At 49.8% G+C, this 12,419-nt stretch overlaps 4 protein-coding genes across 4 annotated transcripts; 2 read left to right on the top strand and 2 right to left on the bottom strand.

Annotated features, from left to right (window-relative positions):
• Positions 1-1,389: 1,389 nt before the first annotated feature.
• GCG54_00002423 (Regulator of chromatin subfamily A member 3-like 1) lies at positions 1,390-3,867 on the top strand (the record flags this gene model as incomplete). Its single annotated transcript, XM_045402515.1, has 7 exons — positions 1,390-1,702; positions 1,723-1,980; positions 2,153-2,320; positions 2,380-3,253; positions 3,322-3,507; positions 3,551-3,710; positions 3,775-3,867. The coding sequence occupies 7 exons, from the start codon at positions 1,390-1,392 to the stop codon at positions 3,865-3,867; spliced, it is 2,052 nt and encodes a 683-aa protein (XP_045259550.1).
• A 1,957-nt stretch (positions 3,868-5,824) lies between these two features.
• GCG54_00002424 (uncharacterized protein) lies at positions 5,825-7,309 on the bottom strand (the record flags this gene model as incomplete). The annotated part of the gene is made up of 1 exon (XM_045402516.1): positions 5,825-7,309. One exon carries the CDS (start codon positions 7,307-7,309, stop codon positions 5,825-5,827), a length of 1,485 nt encoding a protein of 494 aa, XP_045259551.1.
• A 1,861-nt stretch (positions 7,310-9,170) lies between these two features.
• Positions 9,171-9,737, top strand: GCG54_00002425 (uncharacterized protein; the record flags this gene model as incomplete). Its single annotated transcript, XM_045402517.1, has 1 exon — positions 9,171-9,737. The coding sequence occupies one exon, from the start codon at positions 9,171-9,173 to the stop codon at positions 9,735-9,737; it is 567 nt and encodes a 188-aa protein (XP_045259552.1).
• A 423-nt stretch (positions 9,738-10,160) lies between these two features.
• Positions 10,161-11,684, bottom strand: GCG54_00002426 (uncharacterized protein; the record flags this gene model as incomplete). Its single annotated transcript, XM_045402518.1, has 2 exons — positions 10,161-11,516; positions 11,565-11,684. 2 exons carry the CDS (start codon positions 11,682-11,684, stop codon positions 10,161-10,163), a joined length of 1,476 nt encoding a protein of 491 aa, XP_045259553.1.
• Between the last annotated feature and the right edge of the window lie 735 nt (positions 11,685-12,419).

The following is a 12,419-nucleotide window of genomic DNA, read 5'->3' on the forward strand; positions in this document are numbered from 1 at the left end:
ACGCGAGAACTTCAGACGTTTGACAAAATACATCGATAACCTTTCCGAATTGATTCATCGCCTCTATGAATCCTTTCAATTTAGTCATGTTTTGTTGCCTTCTTCCTTTATGCAATCTGGTTTGGAGGGAATCGATTTCCTTCGTGAACTCATGTTCCGTTGAAAACTTGAAGTATTCTCTTTCTTGAGGCTTAAGTCGAGATTTGAATGCCTCCAGCTCCTCCTCAAACGGGCTGAGGGAAGTGGCAGTATCAGAAAGCGGTGGGTTTTTAGCATGTGCCATCTGGGGATGAGTCGCTGAAGCCTGAAATTCGGGTGTTAGATTGAGCAAGAGACGGGAGAAAAAATGTCAACCAGTCCTGTTGGGGCGTACACACTTTATGGCAATGTAGCCGACGGGCCCTGATGTACTCCTGCAAGTGTGATAGGACGATGTGCTGTGACGAGGGGCTAATCGGGCCGGTCCACCTACTTGCCAAGGCAGACAAGGCGTCCATGGGCCGCACATAGGTTGCACGGGATAAGGGATAAGGCCTTGTTTATTTCAACGAGAACCCCGCTTCGGATTGCGGAAATCTGTGCCTCATCCATCACACCAAATATACAGAGAATCTCGCCATCGAAGAAAGCACCACACCGGCATCCTCCAACTGATCCAAAATGGCTTCGAAGCGATCATGGTCAACATTTCAGGATGATCACCACTCATATTATCCCAATGTGCCGGCAAATTATGCTTCAGAAGCCCTTTGCTTGAAGTCTGACACATGGCAAAGCAATGTCGCGGGGGCCTCTCGGACTGCAGCGACTTCGTCTACCAATCTACCCGACACAAGCCAGGATGTTTGCTATGGTAGTGTAAGTTTTGTGCATACAAGCCTACCTGATCAATATAATGATAGGCTAAGAGCCTAAAGATCATCGAGGTCAAATGTCTGCTACAGGGATATCTGGAAGAGTCACGTAGACTATTTCCAAGCCCAATCACCGTCTTCGATGTCCGTCCTGTTAGCTCCTACTTTGGAGTTTATTGTGAAGACAGACTTGTTGCAGTACTTTCTAAAGAGATTTGTCAGCTCATATTGAAGCTGAGAGAGGTTCGTGTGCGACAGTTCCAAGCGACTGTCACAATCCAACAGTGGACCGCAGCTCTACAAGAATGGAAAATTCGAAGTGGAAAACCAGTAATGGAGGTTGATTTAATCATCTACGGCTCCAAAGAGGACGCCAAAAGTGTTGGGGAAACACTGTCAACTTCCCCTTTTACCCTTCAACGTCCAAGTATAGACCTTCGCGGAACAGCGTACTACAATCCACACTACCTAGAAATCAGCCATTCTTCCGAGGAAGACATCTTGCGTCACGAACGTAGCTTCTTTGGTAGTATAAATGCACAGGATGTTATGGAAGAAACGATGTCAACGAACGTCGATGTTTCCGAAGAGGTCACCCGAATTCTTGACTCCCTCTCTCATAAGGGAGTTCTTCGCGAACAACTGGCGGATGAACGAATCAAAAGTCAACTACTGCCGTGAGTCGATCTACCAGCGCCCTGTCCCGCGGAAGGTTCTGTCAACGTTGCGTATTAACACAGTCTTAGACACCAAAGAGTTGCCATTGACTTTGTATCCCGCACTGAGACGGGGACACTTTCCCCAAATCTTAGCATGTGGCGTTACGTCGACATGGGGGAAGATTCATAGTAAGCCAACCGCCCACCAGGGACAGATACAACATGTTCAACCACTGATGTCATTGGTAGCTATCAGCATATTATTACAGGATCTAAGTCCGATACAGCCCAACAAGTCAAAGGTGGCATAATAGCAGACGAGATGGGCCTTGGAAAGTCCCTGACTATGCTTTCAGCCATAGCGGGGTCCTTCGATCGAGCGGCTAAGCATGCGATGTGGAACAAAAAGGACTCAATCAGGGATGAAATCCACGCAGGTGCTACTTTGATCGTCGTTCCATCACCATGTAAGTTATTACAGACAAATCTATGGATGCAGTTGCGCTGATGGTTGGCGCAGTGCTGATTGACAACTGGATTGCCGAAGTTCGAAAGTATGTTCGTTCCATTTGATAAGCGTTACGCCTGCGTAGGCTTAACAAAAGTCGTTCTAACGCTGGACAAGACATGTCTACCCAGGGAATTTGACATTTTACAAGTACCATGGTCACAAGCGAAAAGAGTCTCCCCAAGAACTGCTACAATCTCACATTGTCTTTTCCACGTACGCAACCATCGCAGCTGAGGCAAGTCAAACGTCGTCTCCACTGGCTGCAATACATTGGTTTCGCATAGTCCTAGACGAAGGTTTGTTTCTGTCTTCTGTATTTGACGTTCAAAGATCAGGACTCATTAGGTCTTGGTAGCACACGACATTCGGAACCGAACAACCCAGCAGTTCCAAGCCTTGATTCGCCTGAGAGCAGAACATCGGTGGTGTCTAACAGGAACACCGATTCAGAATAGCTTGGAAGATCTCGGATCACTCATGACTTTTCTCAGAGTTCCAGTTTTCGAGAACGCAGCAACATTCAGGCGATTCATCTCGATTCAGTGCAACTCATCGTCTAGACAGAGCTTTGAGGCTTTGAAAACTCTCCTCTCTACAGTTTGCCTACGCAGAACCAGAGATGTTATCAACCTTCCCAAATCAATTCATCATCAGAGAGTTCTCGAACTCTCTGACATGGAGCGCGAACAGTATAATTGCATTATTAGAGACAGCCGACAGATGATCCAAATGGCAGTCAGTATGCGTGGAAGAATGAAACATAACACAGCTGTTCTGCAGTCCCTCCTGCGACTACGCTTGTTTTGTAACAATGGTAGATCTGATTTCATGCAAGCCGCAAGCAACAAAGGCATGCCAACGGATCCATACGAGCTACTGACATACCTCCAGCAGACAGACAACGCAATATGCGTTTATTGTCACCGCAACATTTACAGCATCCATGAAAAGCACAAATTAGAAAGCGACGGCGGTATTCAGGTTCAAGGATGCACCCATTTAGTTTGCAGTGGATGCGTGCCAAAACACTGCGCGGCCAAGTTGAGATGCATTAGTTGCTCGACTCAAGGCCAAGAAGATGCGGTCAACGATCTCACCACTCCTACTCAGCAAAGAATAACAACCCAATTGGGGTCAGATGCGGACACAGTTTACCCAACGAAGCTTAGAGCCCTTTTACAAGATCTTCAACATGATTTTCGCAGTTATGATCACTATGACAAAAAGAGGTAATTTGAAACATCTTTCCGAGTTTCCAGTCCGTGTTTCAACCGACAATTTCTGACAAGGCACTCAGTATCGTATTCTCATCGTGGAAGAAGACATTGGATCTTGCAAAGAATCTTCTTGCTTCCAATGGTATAAATTCGTACCTCATTCATGGATCTTTGCCAATACCGGAGCGGACAAGAATTCTTAAAGAGTTCCATTCCCTTGGCGGAGCGAATGTTCTTTTGATGACCTTGGGAACAGGCGGCGTTGGGTAAGACGGTGTTTCTGAGGTTATCTCTGGCAGAAGCTAATAGCGACACAAGACTGAACTTGGCGAATGCGACTAGGATTTATCTCTTGGAACCTCAATGGAATCCATCAATTGAGCTTCAAGCTATTGGCAGAGCTTTCCGGTTGGGTCAGGAGCAACAAATAATGGTTATACGATATATCATGAAGGAAACAATTGAGGACGTAAGTCACTCAGCCCAAGCAAGGACCCGGAACTAAAACATCCATAGACCAATGTGTTACAGAGACAAGAGAGGAAATTGCAATTGGCCGACGGAGGCTTTTTACAGAAACCACGGCCGTTTTCCTCGGAAAGAGCCGAGGCTATATCCGTAAGTAATGTGCTTTATCCGCCCCAAGCAGCGTGTGGCAGCGGTCTAACTATGAGTCTTAGGAGATCTTTGGGGTGGATCTTCGAAATTGATTTTAGCTCTTGGTTCTAGGCGCGTTGAATGGCGCCAATGTGGCGCGTTCAATTCTGTAGTTAATTCATACCTGTCCTCAACAGATGCAAATGCAGCCCAGGCAATGTGAGCTGCAAGTCAAGCCCGAACGGAATAATGAACTAAAATTGAAGTTTTGGTTTAATGTGTCTTCCATGGCGAAGAATCGTTCGCCATTTCAAACCACCCCTCATCCATAGAACGCAGCCCTAAAAGACATGACCGATTCTGGGAAGAGGCCATCTCTACACCAAAATCCAGCGGAATGGCCCCGACCGGATCTCGTCAGCACTGCGGGCTGAGCACGCATGATGTCCTTCGTTGGAAATAATGCGCTTTGTATGGCTTTCAAATCCCTGATCAGAAAGTCAAAGTCAAAGATCGCGCGCTCGTGTGGGACTAGCCGGCAACGACTCAATTACGTCCTGGCCGCCGAGGCAAAAGTCAGCAGGGAACTTGGCAAGACCGAGGCCATAATTGAGGCCATTCAAAAGGCTCTGCTAGACGCCATCACTCTAAGAGATAAGCTGAACGACTAAATAAGATACGTTGACCAAAACCCCTTACACGTCAGAGACAGGGCTTTCGATGATGACCTTGCGTTGCTTCGCGACAGACAGGAAGCTGAGGGAATCGCGCAAAAGCAGCTCTGGATCTCGCAGTGGACGGGGAGGAGACCGAGCATCAACTCAACTCGGTGATCGGCAGATCTATTCAAGACCTCAGAGCGTTCTTAAAAGAAGAACGGGCAATTCCTACGGCAACAGCCCGGCGCTTCAGTATGACGGCGCCAGAGACTTTTCGGCCCCGTAGTGCCGGCAACGACCATCAACTGCTTAAGAAGTGAACACTGCCGCATCAAATTAAAGTTTCTTCTAGACAAGTTCGCAAACAAGGATGTCGGTGTAGAGTCCGTCAACCCGGCAGGCAGCAAGATTCGTGATTCGTGATATCTTCACCAGTCATCCTAGGCAGTTGCCATGAACAGATATCTCGGTGCCTGAACTGACTTGCTAAGATGACGGGTTCGTCTAAACTTGCTTGTGATGCAGATCAGCAATTGATACGCTGAGCATGATTTACGCTGAGCATGATTTTCCCTCGGATCCAAGTTACTCCCATCGTCGGAATTCATTTTGCGTCGTGGAGATAAATGGCAACTGGGGCTGAAACGAGATATTTCGCTTGGCAACGGGTTATTCCAGGACTCCGTTATGATTCTTGGACATCCAGTTTAAGAGTATTGATGCTGCCCTCCCATTTAGAATGTGGCTGTCGTTGTGATTTGTTTTAGTCAACAGCTCAGTAAAAAACTCGACATCATGAAGCTCACCATCATTCCTTTTGCCCTCTTGTTGGCCCGAGTCTCGGCCGAGTGCAGCTTCAGCGGCGGCTTCGGCGCCTGTCTCAACTGGTGCTACGACACGAACCCAGGCGCCGAGACGTACATCATTGAGGGATGTTATAGGGCCGTTTGCTCTGATTGCAGACCCAATTGAGCGGGCGCAAGCAGGTTGGATGTACCCAAATGACCGCGCCGAAGCTGACTTGCCACTGAAGACGCACTCTAAGAAGCACAAAGTCATGGATTGACTTGAAGAAGATGTACCATTATATTCGTGTTCATATCAGGGGCCATACATCAGTCCTACACCGTCTTAGGATCCTTCCCCTCTATGACTTTAGGTCAGGGGTCTTCGTCATCTCCTGACATCATTATACCCAAAAATAAATCGATTGCCCCTTCGATGCTCTTGCTCCCACATTGCCATTAAATACTGTGCTCACTGAATTTTAGTATAAGTCCTACTCGGGTATAGTCCTTTCTTTCGCTCACTCCTGGCTTTTCCGCTGTCACGACTTCATGTCGCCGCCAACAGCCGACGATCCCTCCCCATTACCATTGACCTCATTCGACGCCTGACCTCCTGCTACCTTTTCGTATGCTGGCGCCGCCGTACTCGGACCTTCATAGGCCGGAACTGCTTCATCAACTGGTGGTGGAGGCGGTTCTAATGACAAGGTCGCCATACCCGCCGACGCCGCTCCAACACCCCCGCTCAACGCCTCTTCGACCGGAGGATGCACAACGATTCTGTTCTGCCATCCGCACTCCCATGATTCACCCCCGATGGAAACCTTCACCTCCCAGTGCAACACATGGGATAGCCTCACGCAGTATGTAGTGTACGTTGGTGACATGGTCTCGAGTGTCCCGCCGAATTTGGAGGCGCCAACAACCGAACCCCTGGCGTCAATCTGCAGACCCAAGACTGCCCCAAGATCCAGCACATCCTCCTTAGGAGCGCAAGGGATTTCGAATCCGTCGACTCCGTTGACAAACTTGCTGGTCCTGCCGATGCACAGCTTCCTTGTCTTGCTGCCTTCATGCGAGTCGAATGTTCCCGGACAGATGACACCAACGGTGCTGTGCACTTCCAGCGTAGCGCTCTTGATGTATGCCTTTTGAGGGACATCTTGGATTACTTCGGAGCTCTTCTCTCGGTTTGGTGTAATCCGCAACGTGAAGGGTATCGTGTATGGGTTCCCCAGCTGTATTTGCGTGGGGTACTCGACTCTCATTGAAAAATGGAAATTCGGCACCTTGGAAGATCCAAAGAACTTTTGCGACTTCTGCTTGAAACTCAATTTCGCATCTTCCATTCCGGGAATTAATCGCTGCGTCGACACGAGTCCGTTCATCATTCTCCCAGTCAATCCAAAATCCATCATTGGCGGCGACGGCGACGGTACCGACCACACCCTCAGTGGCATCGTTGCCTCGATGATCTTGCTCTTCCCCTCGACCCGCAACTCGGCTTCGAGCCAGTACTCAACAAATCCATGCCAACTCTTGCCGAACCCAGAGTGTTCAAAAAAAAAGCTTCCTGGCAGAGGCTGCTCTGGCACACCCAGCTTTCCTTGTGGGTCACCGGGCGCATGCAAGAAGCACGCGGCCCTCTCATTCTCAGATAACCCCGCATTCACGGCGGCGGCATCGGTGTGAGTCGGAAGTGCCAATGCAAAAGGCCATGATTGCTCTTCTCCTGTGCCTTGGGCAACGTGTATCGGTCCATGATGGACGACGTCGGCGATGGCTCCCTCGCGCCAGAAGTTGAAGCGGGAGCGGTAGTAGCTTTTTGAGTTGTTTCCACGGTCGATCACGAGTTTTGCTTTGGCACGGCCGAGGATGCGGACACGGATGGTGGCGTCCGGTGCGACGATGTGAGACTTGCGGACGACGTGGCCTAGGACGACGCTCCCTGGGTACAGCGGCGTTGCAGGGTTGACGAGCTGGATAGAGAGGTCGTTGGATCTTTTTATGTGTGTCGGCGGCATGTTGATAGATGGTATGGGGCAATCACTGCGTTGAAAAGGCCGCCGTCAGTGTGAGTGAAATGACGATCAGATATGTCAGATGAGGTTGACGTTCGCGAACGGGCCTCAGCTGAAAAGGCGCTAAGGGTGGCGTTGTCAGCACCTTGGCGCTAGGCACCAACCAGAAGCTGTTTCTCCTCATCCTTGAGAATGTGATCACCACTCAAGATCTGACCATGAGTAATCGCACCTCTTGAATCTCGAAGAGGCTTGTGCAATTCATGCACTCATTGTGCACTTGAAGCTATGGTCAGCAACTTTTTCAGCGTCGCCGGATCAAGCGCCGAACATCAGCGCAAACATGTGTTGTGTTGAGAAATACCTTTGCTAATTGTTCAGTTATTCATTCTCTTCGTAGACAAGATGGCAGAATGATACTATTCATGTTCCTATGGAGTGTACCAACCTAGGTACAAATTCCTGTTATCCCCATCATCCGTGTTGTTTTCATTGTTTACGTACTAGTTAGAGTGTGTCCTTGTACTTATGGAAGACGCTCTCCATACCGGGCAGCAACTCACACGGGCGTATTGAGAGAAGGGATTGTGGATGGACATTTCAATTCCTGGTCCAAGTCCTCGAAAATGGGCCGCGCTGTACGTTTCAATGATCATAAATCTACTAATTCTCCAGCGTTTGCCAAGAATATCTCTTTGCCCTGCCTGTCACGAAACACCATGGTGACTCGGAGGTTGAACGGTAAATGCTCAAAAGCATTGAATCATGAAATTTGCGAATAGAAGCAATTGACAGTTCAGTTTCAAGACTCTTGATTGTAGATTACAAAATGATCTGTTGCCTGGCAAATTGGAGAGGACTGATGTTTGATGTTATGTTGTTGCTCAGATTGGCGATGTTCTCAACGATATAACTGTAGTCCTTAGACCCTTTTTGATGGTGCCAATCTTTCACAGCAATACTTTTGTTGGCAGTATTGACCTTCCATGTGAAGGCAACGGCATCTGTTGTGACTCCAACACATCCCCATCATTAATGTGGATGAATAACAAAACAACATGCATTTTGCAATAGGTACCTAATCATGCCCAGAATTGCCAGTGGACATTTTCAAACGACTTCTTTCAGGTCCAAGTCTTGCTGAACATGCTGGTTTTTTCGGACACAGCTTCGAGGGAGAATTAGGCTGATTCTGCGTGCGAGTCTCGTGACTAGCAGGCATAGAGCTCTGGGTGATGTGGCATCTGCGTTGATTGATGGATTGCCGCCTCATGTGATGTCTGAACGAATTGAATGACAACGAAGGCTCAAGCGGCAAAACGCATTCAAATACAACGTGTTAGGCAGAAACTTGGCAGCTCAGTAAATAGATCTATCTATGCTTGACGCTGATCAGGCAGGCTCAGCCTGCCAAAAACGCGACAGCATCTTGGCTTCTTGAGCCTCCCATCTGGTCATCGTGTCAACCAACCACAGCCACGCTGGACCCTTGGCTTTGGCAACCAACACACTGTCTCATCGAATGCGGAGTTTGTCGACTTTGCGGTCTCGGCAACCCTTGCCACCAACGCCTTGCTGGGCGGCTAGGCAGCGCTTAAAACCTGGAAATTGCGGGCCTCTGCTGCTCCCCCGCTCCGGCTGACAAGAATGCTCGACATTCGAGGCCTCCGTGAAGTTGTGGCATATAATCTTGTCTTGTTCCATCGTCAGCACATCTTCGTCCATCACTGCTCAAGATCGGGGGCCAAAAGATCGTATATTACTACTCGCCGCGGCGTCACCCCACTCACCGACTCCCGGCGGCGCTACTCCTGCTCACGCCGCGCCACCCAGCTAAAATTAAAGGTACCTTACGATCCTGAATATGCCTCATTCGACGCTGGGAGAAAAACTGGAGTCGCAGCGATTATGGTGGAACAAGCAACTTGACGTCAGGGCGTTTCTGGTCTTTCAACGTCTGCTACGATTTTACAACACCTTCGTCATTCTCTCTGCTCTTATCAGCGGTCTGGCTGTCGCCGCCCTAACTTTCCCCGACTTCCACCCCAGTACGTCTGGGGTCGGCGAAGTTGGTGAAGGTCTTCTGTGCAGCTCCGCCGTGACAGGTGTCTTATCTGCAGTCATGGCGACGATGCTGCTCTTCGCATTCGAAGGGTTCGAAAGGGCAACTCGGATGGATCTTGCTGTAGCATGGTCGCCGCTAGTGCTGTTGGATATCTCGATTGTTGAATTCCTGGTCGGAATAGTGTGCTGGTATTGGGCCAAGAACGTTGCTTGGAGGGGAGCTCTGGTCGCAGTGGAGCTGGGGTCACTGATGGGATGCTGCGTTGCCCTTTCGATTTGGGTGTGGTTACGTCTCAGTACGAAAGGAGGTTTAGGCCTTGAAGAGAGACAGCGTTCGGTGGAACAGGGACGTGCAGCAGACGCGTAAAACTTTAGCAAAAACCGACTCAACTCATCTACATACCGTCCGCTTGCAGAAGACGAGCACGAGAAGTTAAAAGCTGCAACCCAGCAATACATCTTTCCATGGCCACGGATCCTTGTCGTTGGCTTCCTCGGCCGCCCACTGCTCCTGTGCTCGGACTGTGTCCCCCGTCTGAGCTGTGGAGGGAAATAGCGTGTTTAGCACCGTCATCAGCAAATCCGCAGACTCTGGCGTTCTCCACCCCCAAGGCCTGACAACAACAACTTGAAGGCCTGGAAGGATTGAAAGGGCCCGGGGTTTCTGGCGATCTGTAGAGCAAGGTTCCGTCTTCAAACACTGCTAGACAGAATCGTTAGCGTCAGACGTCTAATTCAACCTCACTATTTCGTTGCATTCTCGCTCCACCAACTTTGCTCTGTACCGTGGTTATGTTCTTTTCCCATCTGTTTGCCATGGTACTTGGACTCCAAAATCGTCGGCTATTCTCATCGCAGAGACCAGACATCCCTCGAGCAAAACCATTCCATCCCAACACCACGCACCTGCCAGCCAAACATTGTCCTCTCCGTTAACCCATTCCATCCCCATTGCTTGTTCCATCATCTTCTTGTCCTTAGTTCCGCCAGCGCCCATTATCATCTGAACAATTGCTCTGCTCTCAGTCGTTCTGAGCGTGCGTGTAAACGTGGCCGATCGAAGCTCTCTTTTTGCCTCGGCCTCAGGGTCAAGCGGGCAAGTGCTCACTACCGTTCCCCCAGGCATTGTGTGCAAGGCTTCAGTTTTTGCGTTCTTGCAGAAGTCGGTTCGCAGGCAAATGTGTTGGGCCGGCAAGGTGCTTCCCTGGTAATGTGCGCAGCCCTGAGGATAACCGTGCTTGCCGTGGACGACAGAAAACATGTCTTTCGCGCTCGATTTCGCCGGACGGAGGACAGAACTCTCGACGCGGATCGCTGGAATATTTCCGAGAGACTTCTCTAGAGGCGCAAAGACCTTGCCAGCCACATCCGGCGAGACTGCCAGGATCACTTTGTCGAATTCTTCTTCCAGTATTGACCCATCCTTAATTGACTGCCAGCTAATCTTTGTGCTTCCACTTTCTCCTGAGACGACTTTCATGACGCGAGCTCCTAGTCGAATATCTTCAATGCCCTCCACAAGTCTGGATTCCACTTGGTGGACGCCTCCACAGACAGTGTAGTGCTGATGGCCGTGAGATGACTTCTTGTAGTTGACCACGTCGCTTGCTGGAAATGCTAGCAGATCGTCGTGAGAGCATGTTGACACGCTGCTCAAGAGTGGAAGCAAGTAGTGTGTCGTGTACCGGCGTGGCAGCCATATTCTCTTGGTGTATTCCGCAAACGATTCTCCGCCGTCAGATCCGTCAGTCTTGGGATGCACGAAAAAGCATGCCACGGTAAACCAAAACTGGCACACGACCAAGTATAAGATTTCGACGACATATGCCATGAGGCTTCTATTTCCTGGCCACGGGGGGACTCGGTGCAAGTTTGAGGCATGCACAAAGTACTCCCCCGGCATGCCAACGTGTGCGCCCTCGCAGCTTCCACCATCCTTTGCCACAGCTGGAGGCGGTAGAGCTTTCGTGAAGGAGAATAGGAATTTGATCGGATGATATGGGATGCCTAAATGATCATACATACGCATCACATTGGCGTAGTAGCCTCCAGCGAGGGCGCGCATTGGGAGATCGATTCGCTCGACCACGCCGGATTTCCTATCCCGAATTGCAACCGACGCCGAGTCAAATGAGAGACTCTCAGCCTAGCAGAATCAGCATGCAGCACAGTACTGCCCACAATGTTTGCTTACCTGTTCAAGCAATGTCACTGCATAGCGTCGCTCTTTCTCGTTGTGAAGCAGGTATGCAACAGTGAGTCCGGCCAAGCCGGTGCCAATGATGGCCACCCTCTGGGGAGCATTGCAAGTCATGCCGCGTAGTGAGATATTTGGGAGATTGCCCTTTTACCAGGTTTACTCCAGTCTGCTTCAGGCGCGACCCGCGCCTCGGTATCGGAACCAACAAGCCTTGAAATTTTGACGGCGTGGAAAGTTCAGTTGGGTTTACCTTCGCAACGAGCTCTGGTCATCGTCGAGCAGTCATCAGCCCCATCAGCACTCGCATACCGCGCTGCAACATAGGAGCGGCGATCTCATTTATGCAAATCAGTCCCGTGCTTCCAGGTCACCGCCTTCACTGAAAATTTCCCCGGAAGAGACAAGTTCCTGGAAGTGCCCACATCACCAGCGGGTACAATCCCTGAATAGGGGGGCAACGTGTGCGGATGCCGAGGTTGAGCACGGTCACTGACACCGAATCAAATGTTCAGGCACGAGTCGCGTCGATGATTTATGTCAGTTGGATTGCATGGTCTAGGCACAGTTTTCCGGCATATGTGATGTCCTTCAGCTTCCATCTATACTTACTTATGAACAGCTTGAAGAGGTTAAATGATTTATCGAAGGCTTTGTATGAGCCATCTTGTTTTCGTTGTTACGTGTTGTCACTTACCTGTGTCGGATGGACAGTTGCGCCGACTTGACCACCTTCCAAAACTTTTCTTCCGTCGGCCCACTTGACGCTCTTTAGTCCCCGAAGTTAATGTAGGACCCGTTTTCCTGATTCTCGGGCCTGACCCAATCTTGGACTCCGGCACCCCCCATCAG

Source organism: Colletotrichum gloeosporioides, assembly GCF_011800055.1.
Source record: "Colletotrichum gloeosporioides strain Lc1 chromosome Unknown consensus_76, whole genome shotgun sequence".
NCBI classification, from domain to species: domain Eukaryota; kingdom Fungi; phylum Ascomycota; class Sordariomycetes; order Glomerellales; family Glomerellaceae; genus Colletotrichum; species Colletotrichum gloeosporioides.